This window comes from Peromyscus leucopus, chromosome 15, assembly GCF_004664715.2.
Source record: "Peromyscus leucopus breed LL Stock chromosome 15, UCI_PerLeu_2.1, whole genome shotgun sequence".
NCBI classification, from domain to species: domain Eukaryota; kingdom Metazoa; phylum Chordata; class Mammalia; order Rodentia; family Cricetidae; genus Peromyscus; species Peromyscus leucopus.
Window position 1 is genome coordinate 21,092,654 of NC_051076.1, and position 24,259 is coordinate 21,116,912.

Here is a 24,259-nt window from a genome sequence, read left to right on the forward strand (position 1 = left end):
TACTTGGCTGGGAGAGACAATAACCATGCAACAGCCGCTCAGATATATCACTGGATATTATAGTAATATGTCTAAATATATGTTGATAACACACATACTCACATATATATTTCACTAACCTTAAATAAATATCTGACCGGACACCATCTTCTTCTTTGAATGCCAATAATTTCGGTTTCAGGAACACCTTGATTTGAGTCCAGTTTTTCAAATGTTCTTTTAGTTTTTAGATAGATAGCACCATTTATTAGAAACATAATTCCATTGTTGAATAGAGCCACATCGCTCACATTGTGCCTTTGAGCATCACTCAGGATACCTGGGGGGACTCTTATTCTGGTCCAGGTACGGAAGGAATTGTTTGTTTGGAAGGTCTCCGTGTCAGTGAGCAGGAGAGCAAATGTAGGGATGCAGGAACTCCAGGTAGACATCAATGGACTCCCCTGTGGTAGCGTGAGCGGCAAATCTCCAGGGGTCTCGGCGATGGTGATCAAAGGAAAGGTCAGCAGGAAGGCGAGATTTGAGATGAAGCAGTCTTGGAAAGCCACCTTGTTTCCTCGGATCTCCTTCATTAAGTCGTCTGAGGACATTGGCAGGTTGACGACCCAGGTTCTAATAGAGAAAAAAATGAAAAAGAAGAAAAAGGGTCTCTCCTCTCTCTGATGCATCTCCCATAGTTTATGCATTTTAAAAATTCTAAGCTTTTATCAACATAGGCTGCCATGGCTCCATTTTATTATTCTTCACTCTAAAAGAGGAAAATAATCTTGACTTTTGATGTTCTTTCTTCTGCAGTGTGTCTCCCTAACTCCACATAAACAGTCCCATCGCCCTCTTTCTTTCTTTCTTTTTTTTTATTAATTTAAATTTATTTTATGTGCGTTGGTGTGAGGGTGTCAGATCCCCTGGAACTGGAGTTACAGACAGTTGTGAGCTGCCATGTGGGTGCTGGGAATTGAACCTGGGTCCTCTGGAAGAGCAGCCAGTGCTCCTAACCACTGAGCCATCTCTCCAGCCCCACCCCCTTATTCTTAACATACAGTTTTACATATCACCTATTGTTTTCTCGTGCGGCGTGAGGCAGCTTCCTTAGCTGTGCCTCTCCGTCTTATCTCTAGAGTTAACTATCTCATACTTATTTATTTCATCAGTGAGTCCCTCTATGGATATTAATATGTAAAGCAGACATTAACAGGTATTATGCAATGGGTGCAGAGAAACAGGAAACTTTATATACTGCTGAGGGAGATATAAACAGGGCAGTGACTTTGGGACTATGCAGTTTAGCTATTCCTCAAAAACCCAATGTGGAAGATACCATAGGACTTAGAAGTCTCACGCCTTTATATATAACGAGGAGAGACAAAACACATTGTCAACTGAAAATCTGCATACAAACGCTCCCAGCAGCTTTATACATAGCATAGCTGAAGAAGAATTTAACCAAGATGCTTACTTATCAACTTCAGACTGAGTAAACCATGTGTCATGTTTGTGTAATAGTGGCACTGGGTGGGGAAGTGTAAATGTACCGAACACTCTGGATTAGTGTGAACCATAGTTTAAAACGGTGTATATTATGTGGCATGTAAGTTATCATTCAACAAAGCTTGTTAAAAATAGGAAAGGGCTGGGCGGTGGTGGTGCACGCCTTTAATCCCAGCACTAGAGGCAGAGGCAAGCAGATCTCTGAGTTACAGGACTCTGCCTAGTCTACATAGTGAGTTCTTGGACAGCCAATGCTACACAAAGGAACCCTGTCTCGAAAAACAAAACAAACAAAAACAGGAAAGGAACATGTTATCATAACTTTCCCACCCTACTGCTCCATCAGAGATGGCCTTCAGTTTGGTTTTATAGGAATGGCTTCCCCTACCTTCCCACTTCCCAAGTGTTATAAAAGCAGGAAGAATTTGAGTTCCAGCTTATTCCTTTGAAGATCCTCTGAGTAGCACTTATTATTCTACCTATTCATTGCAGATTTCTGCATCTCTTGGAATTTGTCTCTTCTCTCAAATCCCAGTTTGAAGGCTCCTGTATACACCACCCCTCCACCCACACTTAGAAGACTCCCTGATTTGGTCCCGTAACTTTCAGGAAAGCACTCTCGACTCCCTCCTGCAGGCCTGAGTCAAGCATTGTGTTACAGAGTAGCCGGGGTTCACCTCTATAAGAACATCTCTGTTCCCTTGTTGAAGACAGTAACTGTATCCCTTAGTTACAAGCAGCCTGTCTGTGCCTAGGTGCTCAGGAGGTTAAGAAAGCCTATCTGTACCCTGTAGTGATCTACTACCTTCCATAGTTAACAGATGTTGCCTTTCTGGTTAGGATTTGTGGCTAGGAGGGCCTGTGTATTAGACCATGGGTAAGTTAATGTGTATGGTGGAGGCATTAACTGTTGCATCCATCAGACTGCTGGAGCCCACTTTCATGGCCGAGCAGGGAACATTTAGGTACATGATCACCCCAATGAGGTTTTTAGATTGAAGGTTCGGTTTTTGAACAAAAAGTGACTCAACCAAGATTCTGACTGGTATTTTCTTAGTTGTTCTTCAGTTGGAATTATCACATTTTTTTTTCCTGTATCATAAAGGAATTCTTTCCTTGGAAATCACATGTCAGATACATTTTATAAAAGTCCACTAATGTTTTCAAAACTCTTTTAAAGCTTCTGATTATTAAATTAAAGATGAATTAAAAAATTAAATACCCATCTGCAGTTAGGGCACCTGGGACGTAGACTTTCTTCTTCATTAGTGTGTGAATGTAAGGGTGCTGTCCCAGGGTGTTCAACAACTTCGTTAGTATTCTGGAATTCTGAAAAAAAAAAAGATAAAGTTTCTTTTATTATTTTCATAGTCAAAGGTATTTGGAAGTACTTTCCTGTATCTAATGATAGATTATATTTGTTCTTTTAGTTAAGATATTATTTATGGCCGGGTGGCGGTGGCTCATGCATTTAATCCCAGCACTCTAGAGACAGAGCCAGGCAGATCTCTGTGAGTTGGAGGCCACCCTGCGGTACAGAGTGAGAAAATTAAAGAAATTGATGCTGTCAATAGAAAGGAAAACATCCTTCACCAAAGTGAAAGGTGTACCAAAGGACACTATCAACAAAGTAAAAAGACCAGCTGGGTGTGGTGGTGCACGCCTTTAATCCTAGCACTTGGGAGGTGGAGCCAGGTGGATCTCTGCTGCTAGTCGCAGGAAAATGTATGGAATCCAGCTACTATCACAAAAGCTACTACTTGGAAAGGTCAAGGACTTTTCAGAAGGTCAAGCCATAGCTTAAGTCTTGTGATATTTTAGCTTTTGTATATATAGTAGCCAATTCCTGCAATGATTTCCTTGTATGCTATGTATGCTTCCAAGAACTCCTAACAGTGTATTTTATTTGAAATACCTATCAAGCATACAAGGCCAAATGATCTCCTGAATTAAGGTAAATTAAGCTCAGACCCTCCTTTCTTATATATCCTTAGTGGCATTTATTATTTATTTATTTTTATCATACAGATTTTTTTTTTAACATAAAAACAAGTTTTAATTCAAAAAGTCCAGGGTTACTTGAAACTGGAAAATATTTTCTCTGTAGAAAATAGTGAAAATGATAACATTTCCCCATAAGCCCTTTTAAGCCAAATAATAGCTAAATTATATATACAAATATTGATTAGATTCTGGAATACAGAAGAAACCTATCTGTTCAGAGAGCTATGTTTTACTTAAGCTGTATAAATGAGATTCCTATTCATCTTCCCCTTCACTGATTCATGGCAGATATTTTTCCTATAGGCTAATCCATAATCTAAAAAGATTTTAGCCTCCCCTCTTGGAAGTACAGCTAGCATATTCTTCCATCAGCTTGATACAGTACAAATTCTTGTCTTAATAATGAAATGTTTCACTAAAGCTTGCCCAGTGATTGGGCAAAACCAAAACTTATTGTAAGCCACAGTCATCCTAGGGTCCTCCTTGCTAGGTAGTCTCCCTGGATCTGTGGGTTGCAGTCTGATTGTCCTTTGTTTTATATCTAGTATCCACCTATGAGTGAGTACATACCATGTTTGTTCTTCTGAGTCTGGGTTACCTCACTCGGGATGATATTTTCTAGTTCCATCCATTTGCCTGCAAATTTCATGCTGTCATTGTTTTTCTCTGCTGAGTAGTATTCCACTGTGTATGTGTACCACATTTTCTTAATCCATTCTTCAGTTGACGGGCATCTATGTTGTTTCCAGGTTCTGGTTATTATGAATAATGCTGCTATGAACATAGTTGAGCATGTATCTTTGTGGTAAGATTGAGCATTCCTTGGGTATGTCTTGAGGTAGATCATTTCCCAATTTTCTGAGAAACCCCTATACTGATTTCCACAGTAGATGTACAAGTTTGCACTCTGACCAACAGTGGAGGAGTGTTCCCCTTGCTCCCATCCTCTCCAACATAGACTGTCATTAGTGTTTTTGATCGTAGCCATTCTGACAGATGTAAGGTGGTATCTCAGAGTCATTTTGATTTGCATTTCTCTGATGACTAAGGATGTTGAACATTTCCTTAAATGTCTTTCAGCCATTAGAGATTCTTCTTTTGAGAATTCTCTGTTTAGCTCTTCAGCCCATTTTTAAAAATTGGATTGTTCAGTATTTTGATGTCTAGTTTCTTGAGTTCTTTATATACTTTGGAGATCAATCCTCTGTCAGATGTAGGGTTGGTGAAGGTCTTTTCCCATTCTGTAGGCTGTCTTTTTGTCTTATTGACCGTGTCTTTTGCCCTGCAAAAGCTTCTCAATTTCAAGAGGTGCCATTTATTGATGGTTGCTCTCAGTGTCTATGCTACTGGTGTTATATTTAGGAAGTGATCTCTGGTGCCAATACGTTCAAGAGTGCTTCCTACTTTCTTTTCTATTAAGTTTAGTGTAACTGGATTCATGTTCAGGTCTTTGATCCACTTGGACTTGAGTTTTGTACATGGTGACAGATATGGATCTATTTGTAATCTTTTACATATTGACATCCAGTTATGCCAGCACCATTTGTTGAAGATACTTTCTTTTTTCCATTATATAGTTGTGACTTCTTTGTAAAAAGTCAGGTGTTCATATGTGCATGGATTAATGTCAGGGTCTTCAATTTGATCCCATTGGCCCCTATGTCGGTTTTTATACCAGTACCAAGCTGTTTTTATTACTATAGCTCTATAGTAGAGTTTGAGGTCAGAGATGGTGATGCCTCCAAAGGTTGCTTTATCGTATAGGATTCTTTTAGCTATCCTGGGTCTTTTGTTTTTCCATATGAAGTTGAGTGTTTTTCTTTCCAAGTATGTGAAGAATTGTGTTGGGATTTTGATGGGGATTGCATTGAATCTGTAAATTGCTTTTGGTAAGATTGCCATTTTTACTATGTTAATCCTACCTATCCATGAGCATGGGAGATCCTTCCATTTTCTGATATCTTCTTCAATTTCTTTCTTTAGAGATTTAAAGTTCTTATCAAAAAGGTCCTTCACTTATTTAGTTAGTGTTATCCCAAGGTATTTTATATTATTTGTGGCTATTGTAAAGGGTGATATTTCTCTGACTTCTTTCTCAGCCCTTTATCATTTGTGTATAGGAGGGCTACTGATTTTTTTTTGAGTTGATCTTGTATCCTGCACTTTACTGAAGGAGTTTATCAGCTGTAGGAGTTCCCTGGTAGAGTTTTTGGGTCACTTATCTATACTATCATATCATCTACAAATAGTGAAAGTTTGACTTCTTCCTTGCCAATTTGTATCCCTTTGATCTCCTTTGTTGTCTTATTGCTCTAGCTAGAACTTCTAGTACTATATTGAATAAATATGGGAGAGTGGACAGCCTTGTCTTGTTCCTGATTTTAGAGGAATTGTTTTGAGTTCCTCTCTGTTTAATTTGATGGTGGCTGTCGGCTTGCTATAAATTGCCTTTATTATGTTTAGGTATGTTCTCTGTATTTCTGATTTCTCCAAGACCTTTATAATGAAGGAGTGTTGGATTTTGTCAAAGGACTTTTCAGCATCTAATGAAATGATCATGTGGGTTTTTTTTTCTTTTAGTTTGTTTATGTGGTGTCCATTTCTTTCAGACTTTCCTATTTTGTGGAATACAGGTTTTTGAAGTATGACCTGATGATTCTCTGGATTTCCTCATTGTCTGTTGTTATGTCTCTTTTTTCATTTCTGATTTTGTTAATTTGGATGCTCTCTCTCTCTCTCTCTTTTTTTATTGTTCGAGATAGGTTTTTCTCTGTGTAGTTTTGCGCCTTTCCTGGCCTTTCCTGGAACTCACTTTGTAGACCAGGCTGGCCTCGAACTCACAGAGATCCGCCTGCCTCTGCCTCCTGAGTGTTGGGATTAAAGGCGTGTGTCGCCGCCGCCGCCGCCGCCGCCGCCGCCGCCACCACCGCCACCTGGCTAGAACCAACTCTTTCTTTAATTGATTCTTTGTATTGTTCTCTTGGTTTCTATTTCATTGATTTCAGCCCTCAATTTGATTATTTCCTGGTGTCTATTCCTCCTGGGTGAGTTTGTTTCTTTTTGTTCTAGAGTTTTCAGGTGTGCTGTTAAGTCATTAGTGTGAGATTTCTCCAACTTCTTTATGTGGGCATTTAGTGCTATGAATTTTCCTCTCAGTGCTGCTTCCACAGTGTCCCATAAGTTTGGGTATGTTGTACTTTCATTTTCATTGAATTCTAGGAAATCTTTAATTTCTTTATTTCTTCCTTGACCCATTGGTGCTTCAGGTGGGCATTATTCAGTTTCCATGATATTATAGGCTTTCTATAGTTTTTGTTGTTGAAATTTAACTTTAAGGCATGGTGGTCTGATAAAATACAGGAGGTTATTCCAATGTTTTTGTATCTGTTAAGATTTGCTTTGTGACCAAGCATGTGGTCAGTTTTTGAGAAGGTTCCATGGGATGCTGAGAAGGTATATTCTTTTGTGTTAGGGTGGAATTCTGTAGATATCTATTAAGTCCATTTGAGTCATAACATCTGTTAGGTCCTTTATTTCATGCTTAAGTTTCAGTCTGGTAGATTTGTCCATTGGTGAGAGTGGTGTGTTGAAATCTCCCACTACTAGTGTGTGGGGTTTGATGTGCAATTTAAGCTTTAGTAATGTTTCTTTTACAAATGTGGGCCTTTGTATTTGGGGCATGATGTTCAGAATTGAGACTTCATCTTGCGTGATTTTCCCTGTGATAAATATGTAATGTCCTTCCCGATCTCTTTCGATTGATTTTAGTTTGAAGTCTATTTTATTAGATATTAGGATAGCTACACCAGCTTGCTTCTTAAGACCATTTGATTGGAAAGCATTTTCCCAGCCTTTTACTCTGAGGTAGTGTCTGTCTTTGAAGTTTAGGTGTGTTTCTTGTATGCAGCAAATGGATGGATTCTGTTTTCATATCTGTTCTGTTAGCCTGTGTCTTTTTATAGGTGAGTTGAGACCATTGATATTGATGGATATTAATGACCAGTGATTTTAATTCCTGTTATTTTTTGGTGGTAGTGTTATGTTCCCTTCTTTGGTATTTGTTAGTGTGGGATTATCTATTGCCTGAGTTTTTATGGGTGTGTTTAATTTTCTTAGGTTGGATTTTTCCTTCTAGTGCTTTCTGTAGGGCTGGATTTGTGGATAGGTATTGCTTAAATCTGGTTTTATCATGGAATATTTTGTTTACTTCATCTATGATGATTGAGAGTTTTGCTGGGTATAACAGTCTGGTTGGCATCCATGGTCTCTTAGTGTCTGCATAACGTTTGTCCAGAATCTTTAGCTTTCACAGTCTCTACTGGGAAGTCTGGTATTATTCTGATGGGTCTGCCTTTGTATGTTACTTGGCCTTTTTCCTTTGCAGCTCTTAATATTTTTTTCTTTGTTCTGTATGTGTTTAGTGTTTTGATTATTATGTGGCAAGGGGACTTTTTTTTTTTTTTAGATCCAGCCTATTTGGTGTTCTGTAAGGTTCTTATATTTTCATAGGTAGGGAAAGTTTTCTTCTATGATTTTGTTGAATATATTTTCTGTGCCTTTAAGTTGGTATTTTTCCCCTTCTATCCCTGTTTTTCTTAGGTTTGGTCTTTTTGATTTGTTTTGTTTTTTGTTTTTTCGAGACAGGGCTTCTCTGTGTAGTTTTGGAGCCTGTCCTGGATCTTGCTCTGTAGACCAGGCTGGCCTTGAACTCACAGAGATCAGTCTGCTTCTGCCTCCCAAGTGCTGGGATTAAAGGCGTGTGCCACCACCACGAGGCAGTTTTGGTCTTTTTATGGTGTCCCAAATTTCCTGGATGTTTTGTGTTACACTTTTTTGGTCTTTAGTGTTTTCTTTGACTGACGAGTCTATTTTCTCTATTGTGTCTTCAACATCAGAGATTCTCTGTTCCATCTCTTGCATTCTGTTGGTTATGCTTGCATCTGTAGTTCCTGTTCATTTAGTCAGATCTTCTATTTCCAGCATTCCCTCAGTTTGTGTCTTTTTTATTGTCTCAATTTCAGTTTTCTAATCTTGAACTGTTTCCTTCATCTGTTTAATTGCTTTTTCTTGGCTTTTTTTGATTTCTTCCAATTTTTTGTTTGTTTTTTCTTTCATTTCTTTAAGGGAATTTTTCATTTCCTCTTTAAAGGAGTTTTTCATTTCTCTCTAAGGGCCTCTATCATTTTCTTAAAGTCATTTTTAGGACTGATTTCTTCTGCGTTTGTATGCTCAGGTCTTGCAGGTGTAGAATCACTAGGTTCTGATGGTGTCATATAGGTCTTTATGTCGTTGCCTGTATTTTTGCACCGGGGTCCACTCATCTCTTCCTCCGCTCAGTGCAGACGGTGTCTGTGTCTGAAGGTGCCTCTCTTGTTCCAATTGATAGTCTTGGTTCACTGGGAGTTCTCTGTCGAATCAGTGCCGTTGGGCTCTGTTTCTCCGGGAGCAGCTTAGTCAAACACTAATTGTCACCTGCTGTAGCTCCCATGGCCCTCGGCATTCCCCCCATCTCCCCCCACACCCCTTCTCCCACCCCCCAATTCCCTCCTCTTCTCCATCCAGGAAAGGGCAGGTTTCCCTTGAGTACCAATAAAACATGGCATGTCAAGTGGCAGCAAGACTAAGCACCTCCCCATGTATTAAGGCCAGGCAAAGCAACCCTGTAGGAGGAGTAAGGTCCAAAATGCCAGCAAAAGAGTCAGACACAGCCCCTGTTCCTGTTGTTAGGAGTCCCACAAGAGGACCAATCTACACAACTGTAACATATATGCAGAGTGTCTAGGTCAGTCCCATACAGGCTCCCTGGCTGTTCAGTCTCTGCAAGCCCCTGTAAGTCCAGATTAGCTGATTGTGTGAGTCTTCCTGTGATGTCCTTGACCCCTCTGGCTCCTATACTCCTTTCTCCTCAAAAGAAAGCATTTAGTTGGGGCTGGCTTACAGTTTCAGAGGCTTAGTCCATTATCATCACAGCAGGAGCATAGCAGGATGCAGGCAAACCTGATGCTGGAGAAGTAGCTGAGAGTTCTATGTCCAGATTCATAGGCAGCAGGAAGAGAGAGCCCTGGGCCTAGCTTGGGCTTTTGAAACCTCAAAGCCAACCTCCAGTGACACACTTCCTCTAACAAGGCCACACCTACTCCAGCAAGGCCACACCTCCTAATCTTTCTCACATAGTGCCATTCCCTGATAACTAAGCATTCAAATATATGAACCTATGAGGATCATTCTTATTCAAACCACCACAACCACCAAATTATCAGTGCACACTCTTACAAGCAGATCTTGATTCCTAATATAGTCTATAAGATGGTCTTGGAACACCTCAGAATGCCAGAATGTAGAAAAAAAAGAAGGGTCGAAATCAGACCAAATGGAACCAATGGTAGGAATATGTCAAAAGGGATACATAAGTCTAATGAATGGGTCCCAGTGAATAGGCAGTGTTGTGTTATAACCCAAGACCATGGGTTGTAACATGGAATAAGTACGTAAGTCTGTACTGATATAAAAAAAAAAAGCATTGAGCAAATGAATGAGTAATGCATAAGTCTCCCACACAGAAAAAAAAATATAAAAAAATTATGTAAACTGCTTTAAGAAAGTAGAGTGTGAACCCAAGAAATGGCTCAGAGGATAAAGGCATGTGCCACCAAACCTGATGACCCAAGTTCGATCCCTAGGATACACATGGTAGGAGAACGGCCTTCTGGCCTCCACATGTGTGCTCTTGTCACACACATTGCCAGGCTGCACTGTTAATCTAGACCCTCAGCACAACCTGACGGCAAAAGTTCCAGACCTTGGTGGTATTTCTCCTTGAGAGGTCTAACTCCAGCCTCATTATGAGAAAAAGCTCAGATAAATGGCAGCTTATTGACATGCTGCACAATACCTGACTAGGAATCTTCAAAATTGTCAAGGTCACAAAAAGCATCTAGGTATTATTACAACAAAGGAGCACCTAAGAGGAAACTGGGCAACCAAATGTCAAGTGTTCCTCTGATGGAATCTGGGAACAGAAAAAGGGGAGTGTTGGGGAAAGACCAATATGGACTCCAGTCAATAACATTGTAGTAATATTTCATAAATTGTGATCAATATACAAGTATAAGAATAATAGGAGGAACTATCTTTGCAATAGTTGTATTAATATAAAACCATTTTAAAATAAAAACTTATGTAACAAATGAATGGAAGGTAAGAATATGTGAGCCTTGTATTAAAAATTCTCTCAAAAAGCTTCATATGAAGTGTTTATATTTCAAAGGCAGATACACAGCTGGATATTTTAATATTTCTATTTTGTTAAAAACAAAAAGAAACAAGGATATTTATTCCACACTAGTTATCTATTTTAATATGGATACTGTGCTCAATTAGAACACAAAATGTGAACACATTTTTAAATAGTAGGAAGCTGTAAACGTGAAATAGGAGGTTTGTTAAACAACCAAATGAAACGTCTACCACTGATGTGAATAGGCCAATGAATGGGTCTAGACAGAATTAGAAAGAGTTAATGACCAATGCCCTGGCACCAGTCAAAAACACCTGGGAGGGCTGCTGACAGGGCTCAGTCAGTTGTGGTATAAGCCTGGCAACCTGAGTTCAACCCTTGGAATCCAAATAAAGGTGGAAGGACTGGTTCTACAAAGCTGTCTTAGTCCCAAAACATCTTATGCAAGCATACACACACACACACACACACACACACACACACCCCACCCACACCACACAGTTCCTTACCCATTAAGATAGCAACAGGCTCATGAGAGAGTAATAGCCTATACTGATTTTCCTCAGTATGTTTAGTTGTAACAGAATACAAAATTTAAGTCTCCAGGGGGCTGGAGAGATGGCTCAGCGGTTTCTTAACGAGCTGCTCTTCCAGAGGTCCTGAGTTCAATTCCCAGCAACCACAGGGTGGCTCAAAACCATCTGTAATGAGATCTGGCGCCCTCTTCTGGCCTGTAGGCATACATGCAGACAGAACACTGTATACGTAATAAATAAATAAATCTTAAAAAAAGGAAAATTAAGTCTCCAGAGCAGTAAATTTGTAACAAGCAGAATGAAGGGCTGACACGTTTGCTGGGTTGCACCGTAGCTGTGTTCTTAAGGCATGACTACGATAGAGATATTCACAGGACATCCTTAGGGCACAGGGATGACCCATCTCTTTCCCCCATGAGAAGAACGCTCGACGGAGAGGTTTACAATCGTAGATCAAGTGCAAGTTCAAGACACTTAGAGTGGCTAAGCTGAACAAGGCACCGTAACGGTGTTTTAAACTGACTTCAGGCAGCTTAGAATCCTCTCCATTGATTATAGCTTACACCTGATCCTCAAAAGAGACAGGCAGCCCATGTCATCTGACCTAGGACAGTATTGTACTTACTTGTGAAGGTCTTGTTGCAGTCCACTGCAGCTCTTCTTTGCTGGAACTTTCTGGATCATACACCCATATAGTGACAGTCTATAGAAGAAAACAGGAGAGGCATAAATCTGGCTCAGTAGGTCATTAAAAAAAAAAAAAAAGGGGGACACCACATTGTCACTTTCCAGCTGCTACACAGTAGTTTCAGTGGTAGACCTTCCACAGCACTAAGGGAGAGCTCCTTCCTCCCGAGAGCACCGCTCAGATAGATGAAGAATGGCATTTTGATGTAGTTTGACTCTGTGTTTGTCTTGTGGGAAACTGTGGGGTTCTCTCCCTGTGTTCAAGGTCCATGTTCAATTTCCCTTGCCCATGTTTCCTCTAGGTTGCTGTTAAGATGGGGACAGTTGTCTCTGTCCTTCTATATCTGCCTGGAAGTTGTCATTATTTAGCTCAAAATACTTGGTAATTTTTTCAGGCTGGAGAGGTGGCTTAGGGGTTAAGAGTGCTGGCAGCTTGTTCAAAGGACCTGGGTTCAGTTCCCAGCACACACGTGGTGGCTCACAACCATCTGTAACTCCAGTTCTAGAGGATCCAGCACCCTCCTCTGTGGGCACTGCATGTACCTGGTGCCCAGGCCAAAAAAAAAAAAAAAAAATCGATACACATAAAAACAAATAAACATTAAAAACACTTTGTAATTTTCATTTTGGTTTCTTTTATAGCCCAGAAACACATGTGTTTAGATTGGAGAGACGGCTCAGTGTTTAAGGGCACTGGCTGCTCTTCCAGAGGAGCCCGGCTTGATTCCCACACATGGTGGCAAACAACCATCTTTGACTCCAGCTCCAGGGAATCAGGGGCCCTGTGCTGGCCTCCAAAGGCACTCCATGTGCACGGTGCACAGACATACATGCTGGCAAAACACTCACACATAATTCTAGCAATTTAGAAGTCAGGAGGATTGCAAGTTCAAAGCCAGTTTGGATTGCCTAGTGAGAGAGGAAAACAAAACAAAAAAATTTGAACCTGGAGTTTATTTATTGTTTTTTTTTAGTAACTCTATCATCAATCCCTAAGGTAATTGCCTAGTAGTTACAGAACGCATGGCCCATTGTCTCAGTCTTTCAGCCTTTGCTGAGGTATACAGCCTGCTGAATGTTCCGTATGTTTGAGATGGGTATACAGTATGAGACATTAACTACAGTATTATCAATAATTATTATATTAAGTTTATTCATGGCGTTTAAATATTTGCTGACTCCCGGTGATGGTTTTAGCTGCATCTGAGTTAGCCATTGAGATGGTCTGGCCTTTGAGAGCTTCTCCTAGCTTCTCTGTTTTGTTGTGAAGAGCTGGGTGGCAGGCTTCTTTTACTTCCTTTTGTAGTGGTCCTTAGGTCTCTTCAATATGGGGATGGAGTCTTTCTTTTTGGAAAATCTTAGTGATAAGTTCCTAAGTCCATGCCAGGCGGTGGTGGCGCACACCTTTAGTCCCAGCACTCGGGAGGCAGAGGCGGGCGGATCTCTGTGAGTTCGAGGCCAGCCTGGTCTCCAAAGCGAGTTCCAGGAAAGGCGCAAAGCTACACAGAGAAACCCTGTCTTGAAAAACCAAAGGAAAAAAAAAAAGTTCCTAAGTCCTGTGATGATGTTTTCCATCCTTATTTTGATGCTATTCTAGGTGATGCTGACAGATTCCTGGGATGTATAATACCAATATATAACAGTACAGGATTGTTTATGTCTTCCAGACATGTAGATGTTTACTTATTATTGTTCATGTACGTGTGTTATGTGGCTGGTGGCTGTGTCATGGCGCATCGGTGGAGGTCGGAGGACGATTTCTGGAGTGCTTCTCTCCTTCCACGTTTAAGGGGGTTCCGGGAATGGAACTCGGGTCTCGGTGCTTGCACAGCAAGGACCACTCCCTGCTGTCGATACTTCTTTTCGCTATTTTATTCTAACTTTTTGCATATTTAAAAAAAAAGATGTCAACAGTTTTTGGAACTGTGTCAGGTTTTAGGTTTTAGAGTTATGCTGGATTTATAAATTGAATAAGCAGCTTTGTATAATGTTTTTGGACAAGCAGTAATGACACAGTAGTGAGGGTAGGGACTTGTCCTGCCTGCTTCTGTGTGCCCAGTACATAGATTAAGAGGTGCTAGAGATGAGACAGTCATAATCTGCTGGGACATCATTAGCGTCGTTCGCTCTGTAAAGGCTAGCAAGGACTCAGAGGAGACCATCTGTTGCTGGCACCTTTGAGAATACTTGTAAATTTTCTTCCCACTCTCTTTAATAGAATTTGGCCCTTGCCCAGTGCTCTACTTCTGTGTGGTCAACTCAGTTACTACATATTGCTAGAAAAATCTAGACTTAAAACTCATTATCAGAGCGTTTCATACATTATATGTTTTGACTAACTGTAATTATGTCTTTTTTGTTTTTGGTTGTTGTTGTTGTTTTTTGGCACAGTGTTTTAGACAGGGTCTTGCCAGGTAGCTCAAAACCGATTGTTCTATATCCTTGATAACATTTGAGATAATCAGCTGATTGAACCCACTGTATAGCTGAGGATAACCTTGAACTCTGGACCTTTGTCTCTGGAGTGCTGACATTACAGGCATGGACCAGCCACCACATCCAATTTATGTGGTGCTGGGAATTGAACCAAGGGCTTTGCACAAGCCAGCAAAGTATTCTACCAAATAAGCTACATCTCCAGCCTTTAAAATTTCAATTTCATGAAAATTTTTTTGAGACAAGATCTTATTTGTACCTCAGGCTGGCCTCAAATTCCTGATGCTCCTGCACCATCCTCCTCATTGCTCAGACTACAAACCATGTCTGAATCCTGTAAGGCTTTTGTATTATGTGGGTTAGACTTATCAAGTGAACCATGTAATAAAACTGAGAACATTCAGTGATACTAATTTATAAAACCATGATACATGCTACATTATATTCATAAAATACGTTAACATGAATTTTATGAAAAATAATTATTTTACCAAATAAGAAAAACCAAGAAAATGTCTGCTAATAGTTTCAAAATTTCTTTAGTGTTTCAACAGAAGACACTTGAATAATCCTCTCTGTTTCTGCTATTTAATGGGAGAATATTGGGGGAAAGATCCACCTTGTGTAAATATATGGTTGAAATTCCCTGACTAGGCCTCCTGGCAAACCAAGGGTCTTCAAAACATACTTTGAGCACTGCTGCTCCATGGGAAATTCATGGCAAAAATACCTTGGGAAATTCCTCATCTGGAAACATAAATGATAAGATAATGACATGTGGTGGATATGCAAAATTGACAAAAGTTACCTGGGTTAAATTTTCATAAACGTCTCTGTTGGGAGAAAAAAGAAATACATTTTAATAAACATCATGTAAGCATTAGTTAGAATGCTATATTTTCAATACACACGTCTGTTTGTTTTTACAAATACATTTCTATTTATTTACTTTTCATTAGCTTAGATCATTGAGTGGTACACCACCACGTGGACTCTGTGTCCAATGGCCTTTGCAGGAAGGTTGCTTAAGAAGTTGGCACAAACCATGCCACTGTTTCTATACCTGAGTGTCCTTTCCCCAGATCACTCTGGCTTTTAGTTTGCCTCCAGGAGTCACTGTGCAAGTCATATATAGCAAGAAACAGCACAATGTTTCTTGTGAGTGTGTGTGTGTGTGTGTGTGTGTGTGTGTGTGTGTGTGTGTGTGTGTGTGTGTGTGTGTGTGTGTGTGAGTGTGTGTGTGTTTGTATGCATCTCTTTCCTAAGTAGAATTCAGTTTCATCTCGGCCATAAACACCTTCAATTTTAAGAAGAGCTGTGTGCTCTCTTTGGTTTCAAAGACCTCACTATAGCCAGCAAAAACAGCCTTGCACCACAGCCTTCCAGACAGATTTGCCTTTTAGAAGTCTTTTTCCCAGCAGGCTTCTGCAGGTGTCAAGATGGTGGAAAGAAAAATATACATGTCTCTAAACCTTTGGATATTCTTTTTACATTTTGTTACATTAGATATAAAGAATTCAGCTGGGCGGTGGTGGTGCACGCCTTTAATCCCAGCACTCGGGAGGCAGAGCCAGGTGGATCTCTGTGAGTTCGAGGCCAGCCTGGGCTACCAAGTGAGTTCCAGGAAAGGCGCAAAGCTACACAGAGAAACCCTGTCTCGAAAAGCCCCCCCCCCAAAATAATAATAAAATAAAAAATAAAAAAATAAAATAAAGAATTCGATGTTAAATATAAAACAAAATGAAATAAACCCTAGGTATATCTGCTTATTTACCAAGGGATCTACTACCCATTTGTCATCACAGAAGGCTGAGATCTTGGGTCTTAAATGCATATTACTGAATTAAAAAAAAAGCTAGTCTGAAAGGTTACATACTATATAATTCCAACTATATGTCATTCTAGAAAATGAAAAACTATAGGAAGAGGTAATTAAAAAAAAACACAAGAAGTATGATTGCTAGGGGCCAGGTAGGAGAGAAGAACGGACATGTAGAACACAGGTATTTTAGGAGAGTGAAAATACCATGTATGATCCCGAGATGAGAGGCCCAGCGTTATGCACTTGTCTACGCTCAGAAAACCCGTACCAGCAGTGACTGACTGGTAAAGGGAGCTTGTGACTTCTGGTGCTACAGCACTGATGTAGGTTTATCGGTCAAAATAAATATGCCAAGGTCGGGCAGTGGTGGCACATCCTTTAATCCCAGCACTTGGGAGGCAGAGGCAGACGAATCTCTGTGAGTTCAAGGCCAGCCTGGTCTACAGACTGAGTTCAGGACAGCTGGGCAGAGAAACTCCGTCTCAAAAAAACCAAACCAATAAAAATGAAATAAATATGCCACTCAGTAGGCATGCATAACAGCAGAAGGCAGATAACTCAATAGGAACGTCTTTCTATGTTCCTCTCAGTTTTACTATGAATTTCAAACTGCTCTAAAAAAATTTACTCTTAAAAAAATCTGAAATTGGGCTGGAGAGATGGCTCAGAAGTTAAGAGCACTGTTTGCTCTTCCAGAGGTCCTGAGTTCAATTCCCAGCAACCATATAGTGGCTCAATACCATCTGTAATGAGATCTGGTGCCCTCTTCTGGCCTGCAGTGCAAGCATACATGCAGGCAGAACACTGTATATACACATAATAAATAAATTTAAAAAAAATCTGAAATTGAATTCAATACAACTGCAAGATCTACTAAGAAAATGTAATTTTAGAGCTGGGCATGGTAGCACATACCTTTAACTCCAGCACTTGGGAGGCAGAGGCAGGTGGATCTCGCTGAGTTTGAGGCCAGTTTGGTCTACATAGAGAATTCTAGGACAGCCAGAGCTACATAGTGAGACCTCATCTCGAAAAATGAAAAGTAATTTTAATTTTTGACTATTTACAATAGGAACAAAATGCAAAGTAAGTAGGAAAAATTAATAAAATATTCACATACCTTTGTGAAAAATTAACAAAATTTTGACATATAAAAATGACCAAAATGATGGGGTTAGGGATTTAGCTCAGTGGTAGAGCTTCTAGAACAAGTGTTTCAGTAAAAAAAAAAAAAAAAAAAAAAAAAAAAAAAAAAAAAAAAAAAAAAAAAAATAAAATTAGTGGAAGTCTTTTTGTACATGTGAAGAGTCTTTTTTCCAAGGCACCTTCTGATTGGTTTGATAAAGAGCCAAATGTCCAATACCTAGGCAGGAAGAGGTTAGGTGGGACTTCTGGGCAGAGAGAGAAGGAAAAGAGATAAATCGAGGCACGGGAGAGATGCCAGAGGCTACGGAAAGGAAACAGGAGGTGCAAGATGAAAGAAAGGTAAAAAGCCATGAGGCAAAATGTAGATTAATATAAATGAGTTAATTTAAGTTATAAGAGCTAGTGGGACAAGCCTAAGATATAGGCCATGCTTTCATAATTAATAATAAGTTTCCATGTCATTTTTTTGTTTTGTTTTGTTTTTTGTTTTTTCCAGACAGGGTTTCTCTGTGTAGTTTTGGTGCCTGTCCTGGATCTTGCTCTATAGACCAGGCTAGCCTTGAACTCAGAGATCTGCCTGGCTCTGCCTCCCGAGTGCTGGGATTAAAGGCGCGACCACCACCCGGCTTCCATGAAAATCCATCTACTAAACTACAGTACAAACCCTGGGTCAAGATGTAGTTGAGTGGTATAGCATTTGTCTACCAAGTATAAATCCCTGGCTCAATCCCCAGAGCCACAGAAATTAAATAAAATAAATAAAAATAAAATCTCAACAAGGGATTTTGTAGAATTTTACATGTTATTCCAAAATTTTATAGGGAGGAAAACAAGGTTGAATGTGGTGAGAGCCAGGTGTAGTAACACCGGTCTATAATTCTGCCATCCAGGAGGCAAAGCAGGAGTGGAGTTGGTTTTTTTTCTCCCCTCTTTGGGGGCCCTCCACCCAGCTACCAAATAAATACTCGGAGACTTATTCTTACTTATGAATGCCCGGCCTTAGCTTGGTTTGTTTCTAGCCAGCTTTTCTAATTTAAATTATCCCATCTCTCTTTAACTACGTTTTTTTCCTCTAGGCTTTTTGCCTTTCTCTATTCTATATATCTTTCTTTCCTTCTTACTCCACGGCTGGCTGTGTGGATGGGTGGCTGGCCCTACAGCCCTCCTCTCCTCCTCCTTTTCTCACTCCTCTCTCTTTCCCCAAGCCTAGACTTCTCCTCCTATTTATTCTCTATGCATGTCAGCCCGCCTATCCTTTCTCCTGCCTAGCTACTGGCCGTTCAGCTCTTTATTAAACCAATTATGTGTTTTAGACAGGCAAAGTAAAACAGCTTTGCAGAGTTAAACAAATACAATATAAAAGAATGCCACACATCTTTGCTTCATTAAATGAATATTCCACAGCATAAACAAATGTAACACATCTTAAACTAATAGTCTACAACACAGGAGAATCATGTGTTCAAAGCCACCCTGTACTACATACCAAGACCTTATCTCTAAAACCCATGGCTACAGCTCTCTAGGCCTGGGGGCACAGCCTGTGCCCCTCCCCCAACCACAGCCCCAGTAACGTAGCACCTCCCCCACAATCCCCACCAACCATCCCCTGCAGCATCAGGGACCACTGGGTGCCACAGGCCTCACCTGTACCCATTGGAACAAGAGCCCCAGCAACCAGGCAGCAGCCTCCTCCTCTCCTACCAACCATCCCCTGTGGAATCGGTGACCCCTGGAGCCGCAGGCCCCACCTGCACTGAGTGGAGGAAGAGGTGGGTAAACAGCAGTGTAAGAGTACATTCAATAACATAAAGAGCAATATGGCACCACTAGAAACCAGTGGTTCTACAACAGCAAGACCTGAACATCCCAACGCAGAGGAAGCAGAAGAAAATGGCCTTAAATATAACTTTGTGAAGATGATAGAGGCCCTTAAAGAGGAAATGAAAAATACCCTTAAAGAAATGGAGGAAAAGACAAAATATTGGAAGAAATCAATAAATCCCTTAAAGAAAGCCAAGAAAAAAACAATCAAACAGGTGATGGAAACAGTTCAAGTCTTGAAAATTGAACTAGAGATAATAAAGAAAATGCAAAATGAGGGAATAGGAACTACAAGCATAACCAACAGAATACAAGAGATGGAAGAGAGAATCTTAGGAATTGAAGATACAATAGAGGAAATATGTGGTGGTAATCTAATTGTACTGAAATATTATTTTGATTGTATGTTAATAAATAAAGTTGTCCGGGGGTCAGAGCTATTAGAGCCATAGCAAGAGTGTGGCGGTGGTGGCACACGCTATCTGTGTGTTCAGGGATATAGCCAGCATTGGAGACATATGCCTTTAAGACCTAGGGGGCTGTACATTCAGACAGTGACGAGGCAGTCACGTGTTTGGGTTTACAACCAATGAGAAGGCAGAACAAAATACTTTAAATAGACGAACAGACAGGAAATAGAGCCCTCTTTGGGGAAGCTGGGACACCACAGGCGGAAGGGTGAGATCTTAGCTCTGAGCTCTGACCTCTCGGCTTTCTCTTTTACATTGTTTCTGTGTTTCTTATTTAATAAGACGGTTGGTTACTTCTATAGAAATAGATTCATTAGTCAAAGAAAATGTCAACTCCAACAAATTCTTAACACAAAACATCCAGGAAATCTGGGACAACATGAAAAGATCAAACCAAACCTAAGATAGGGATTAAAGAAGGAGAAGAATTCCAGCTCAAAGGCACAGAAAATATATTCAACAAAATCATCGAAGAAAACTTTCCCAACCTAAAAACAGACATGTCTATGAAGGTACAAGAAGCTTACAGAACACCAAATAGATTCAACCAAAAAAAAAAAAAAAAAAAAAAAAAAAAAAAAGTCTCAAAACACTAAACATACAGAATAAAGAAAGAAGGAGCTGCAAAGGAAAAAGGCCAAGTAACATATAAAGGCAGACCTATCAAAATTATACCCGACTTATCAATGGAGACTCTGAAAGCCAAAAGGTCCTGGATAGACATTCACAGACAGTAAGAGACTATGGATGCCAACCCAGACTACTATACCCAGCAAACCTTTCAAACACCATAGATGGATATTCCATGATAAAACCAGATTTATCTACAAGTCCAGTCCTACAGAAAGTACAAGAAGGAAAACTCCAACCCAAGGAAATTAGCTGCACCCATGAAAACACAGGCAATAGATAACCTCATATCAGCTAATCCCAAAGAAGAGGAACACACACACACACACACACACACACACACACACACACACACACACACACACACACTACCACCACCACCACCACCAACAAAACAAAAAATAACAAAAATTAACAATCACTGGTCATTAATATCTCTTAATACCAGTGGTCTCAATTTACCTATAAAAAGACACAGGCAAACAGAATGAGTATGAAAACAGGATCCATCATTCTGCTACATACAAGAAACACACCTCAACCTCAAAGACAGACATTACCTCAGAGTAAAGGGTTGGGAAAAGATTTTCCAATCAAATGGACCTAAGAAACAAGCTGGTGTAGCTATCCTAATATCTAACAAACTAGACTTCAAACTAAAATTAATCAAAAGAGATAGAAAAGGACATTTCATATTCATCACAGGAAAAATACATTAAGATTGAAGTCTCAATTCTGAATACCTATGCCCCAAACTCAAGGGCACCCACATTTGTAAAAGAAACATTATTAAAGCTGAAATCACATATCAAACCTCACACAATAATAGTGGGAGACTTCAAGCCCCCACTCTCACCAACGGACAGGTCTGCCAGACAGAAACTTAATGGAGAAGTAAGGGAACTAACAGATGTTATGATTCAAATGGACTTAACAGAAATCTATAGAACATTTTACCCAAACACAAAATAATATACCTTCTTCTCAGCATCTCATGGAACCTTCTCTAAAATTCACAACATACTTGGTCACAAAGCAAATCTCAACAGATACAAAAAAAATTGGACTAACCCCCTGTATCTTATCGGATCACCATGGCTTAAAGTTAGAATACAACAATAACACAAATTACAGAAAGTCTACAATCTCATGGAAACTGAACAATGCTCAAATGAATCACCACTGGGTCAAGGAAGAAATGAATAAAGAAATTAAAGACTTCCTACAATTCAATGAAAATGAAGGCACAACGTAATCCAAGCTTATGGGACACTATGAAAGCAGTGCTAAGAGGAAAGTTCATAGCACTAAGTGCCTACGTAAAGAATCTGGAGAAATTTTACACTAGTGACTTAACAGCACACCTGAAAGCTCAAAAACAAAAAGAAGCAAACTCACCCAGGAGGAGTAGATGACAGGAAATAATCAAACCGAGGGCTGAAATCAATAAAATAGAAACAAAGAGAACAATACAAAGAATCAATGAAACAAAGAGTTGGTTCTCAAGAAAATCAACAAAATAGACAAACCCTTATCCAAACTAACCAAAAGACACACAGAGAGAGCATCCAAATTAACAAAACTAGAAATAAAAAAGGGGGACATAACAACAGACACTGAGGAAATCCAGAGAATCATTAGGTCATACTTCAAAAACCTGTAATCCACAAAATTGGAAAATCTAAAAGAAATGGACAATTTTCTAGATAGGAACCAGTTATCAAAATTAAGTCAAGATCAGATAAACAAATTAAATAAACCTATGACCCCCAAGGAAATAGAAGCAGTCATTAAAATCTCCCAAACAAATTTAGCCCAGGGCCAGATGGTTTCAGCACAGAATTCTATCAGAATTTCAAAGAAGAGCTAATACCAATACTCCTCAAATTGTTCCACACAATAGAAACAGAAGGAACATTGCCAAACTCTTTTTAATGAGGCTACAGTTACCCTGATACCCAAACCACACAAAGATGCAACAAAAAAAAAGAGAATTACAGACCAATCTCCCTCATGAACATCAACGCAAAAATACTCAATAAAATACTGGCAAACTGAGTCTAAGAACACACACAAAAAAATCATCCATCATGAGTAGGCTTCATTCCAGAGATGCAGGGATGGTTTACCATACAAAAATCTGTCAATGTAATCTATCATATAAACAAAGTGAAAGAAAAAAAACCCACAAGATAATTTCATTGAAAAAGCATCCAACACCCCTTCATGATAAAGGTCTTGGAGAGATCAGGGATATAAGAACATACTGAAATATAATAAAGGCAATATACAGCAAGCTGACAGCCAATATCAAATTAAATGGAGAGAAACTCATAGCAATTCCACTAAAATCAGGTATAAGACAAGGCTGTCCACTCTCTCCATATCTATTCAATATAGTACTTGAAGTTCTAGTTAGAGCAATAAAACAATAAAAGGAGATCAAGGGGATACAAATTGGAAAGGAAGAAGTCAAACTTTCACTATTTGCAGATGATATGATAGTATACATAAGTGACCCCAAATATTCTACTAAGGAATTCCTACAGCTGATAAACCCCTTCAGTAATATAGCAGGATACAAGATTAACTAAAAAAAAAAAAAATCAGGGGCCCTCCTATATACAAATGATAAACAGGCTGAGAAAGAAATCAGAAAAACATTACCCTTTACAATAGCCACAAATAACATAAAATATCTTGGGGTAACTCTAACCAAACAAATGAAAGACCTACATGACAAGAACTTTAAGTCTTTGAATAAAGAAATTGAAGATGATATCAGAAAATGGAAAGATCCCCATGCTCTTGGATAGGTAGGATCAACATAGTAAAAATGGCAATCTTACCAAAAGCAATCTACAGATTCAATGCAATCTCCAACAAAATCCCAACACAATTTTTCACAGACCTTAGAAGACTAATACTCAACTTCATATGGAAAAAAAAAAACCAGGATAGCTAAAACAATCCTGTATGACAAAGGAACTTCTGGAGGCATAACCATCCCTGACTTCAAGCTCTACTATAGAGCTATAGTAATAAAAACAGCTTTGTACTGGCATAAAAACAGACGTGTAGATCAATGGAATCGAATTCGAAGACCCTGACATTAATCCACACAGCTCTGATCACCTGATTTTTGACAAAGAAGCCAAAAATGTACAATCAAAAAAAGAAAGCATCTTCAACAAATGGTTCTGGTATAACTGGATATCTACGTGTAGATTATTGCAAATAGATCTATAACTATCACCATGCACAAAACTTAATTCTAAGTGGATCAAATACATCATCAACACAAATCCAGTTACACTGAATCTGATAGAAGAGAAAGTGGTAAGTAGACTTTAACGTATTGGCACAGGAGACCACTTCTTAAATATAACACCAGTAGTACAGACACTGAGAGCAACAATTAATAAATGGGACCTCCTGAAACTGAGAAGCTTCTGTAAGGCAGAACAACCGCCTACAGAATGGGAAAAGATCTTCACCAACCCCACATCTGACAGCACTGATCTCCAAAATATATAAAGAACTCAAAATATCAAATAATCCAATTAAAAATGGGTTACAGATCTAAACTGAGAATTCTCAACAGAAGAATCTCAATGGCTAAAAGATATTTAAGGAATTGCTCAACATCTTTAGCCATCAGGGAAATGCAAATCAAAATGACTCTGAAATACTATCTTACACCTGTCAGAATGGCTAAGATCAAAAACACTGATGACAGCTTATGTTGGAGAGGATGTGGAGTAAGGGGAACACTTCTCCACTGTTGGTGGGAGTGCAAACTTGTACAGCCACTCTGAAAACTAGTATGGTGGTTTCTCAGAAAATTGGGAATCGGCCTACTCCAAGACCTAGCAATACCACTCTTGGGCATATACCCAAAAAATGCTTAATCATAATACAGGACACCTGCTTAACTATGTTCATAACAGCATTATTTGTAATAGCTGGAACCTGGAAA

The 24,259-nt window shown here is 39.5% G+C and overlaps 1 protein-coding gene and 1 pseudogene across 1 annotated transcript in view; both read right to left on the reverse strand.

Moving 5' to 3' along the window:
* Catspere (catsper channel auxiliary subunit epsilon) overlaps positions 1–24,259 on the reverse strand; it is a 119,095-nt gene that overhangs the window by 58,282 nt on the left and 36,554 nt on the right. Inside the window, exons 6-9 of the mRNA XM_028865499.2 lie at positions 15,197–15,221; positions 11,891–11,968; positions 2,711–2,817; positions 120–612 (exon numbers count right to left, since the gene is read on the reverse strand). Of these exons, the coding sequence (XP_028721332.1) occupies positions 120–612; positions 2,711–2,817; positions 11,891–11,968; positions 15,197–15,221 (703 nt within the window). The remainder of the gene's footprint in view (positions 1–119; positions 613–2,710; positions 2,818–11,890; positions 11,969–15,196; positions 15,222–24,259) is intronic.
* On the reverse strand, positions 15,349–18,866 carry LOC114690595 (annotated as a pseudogene).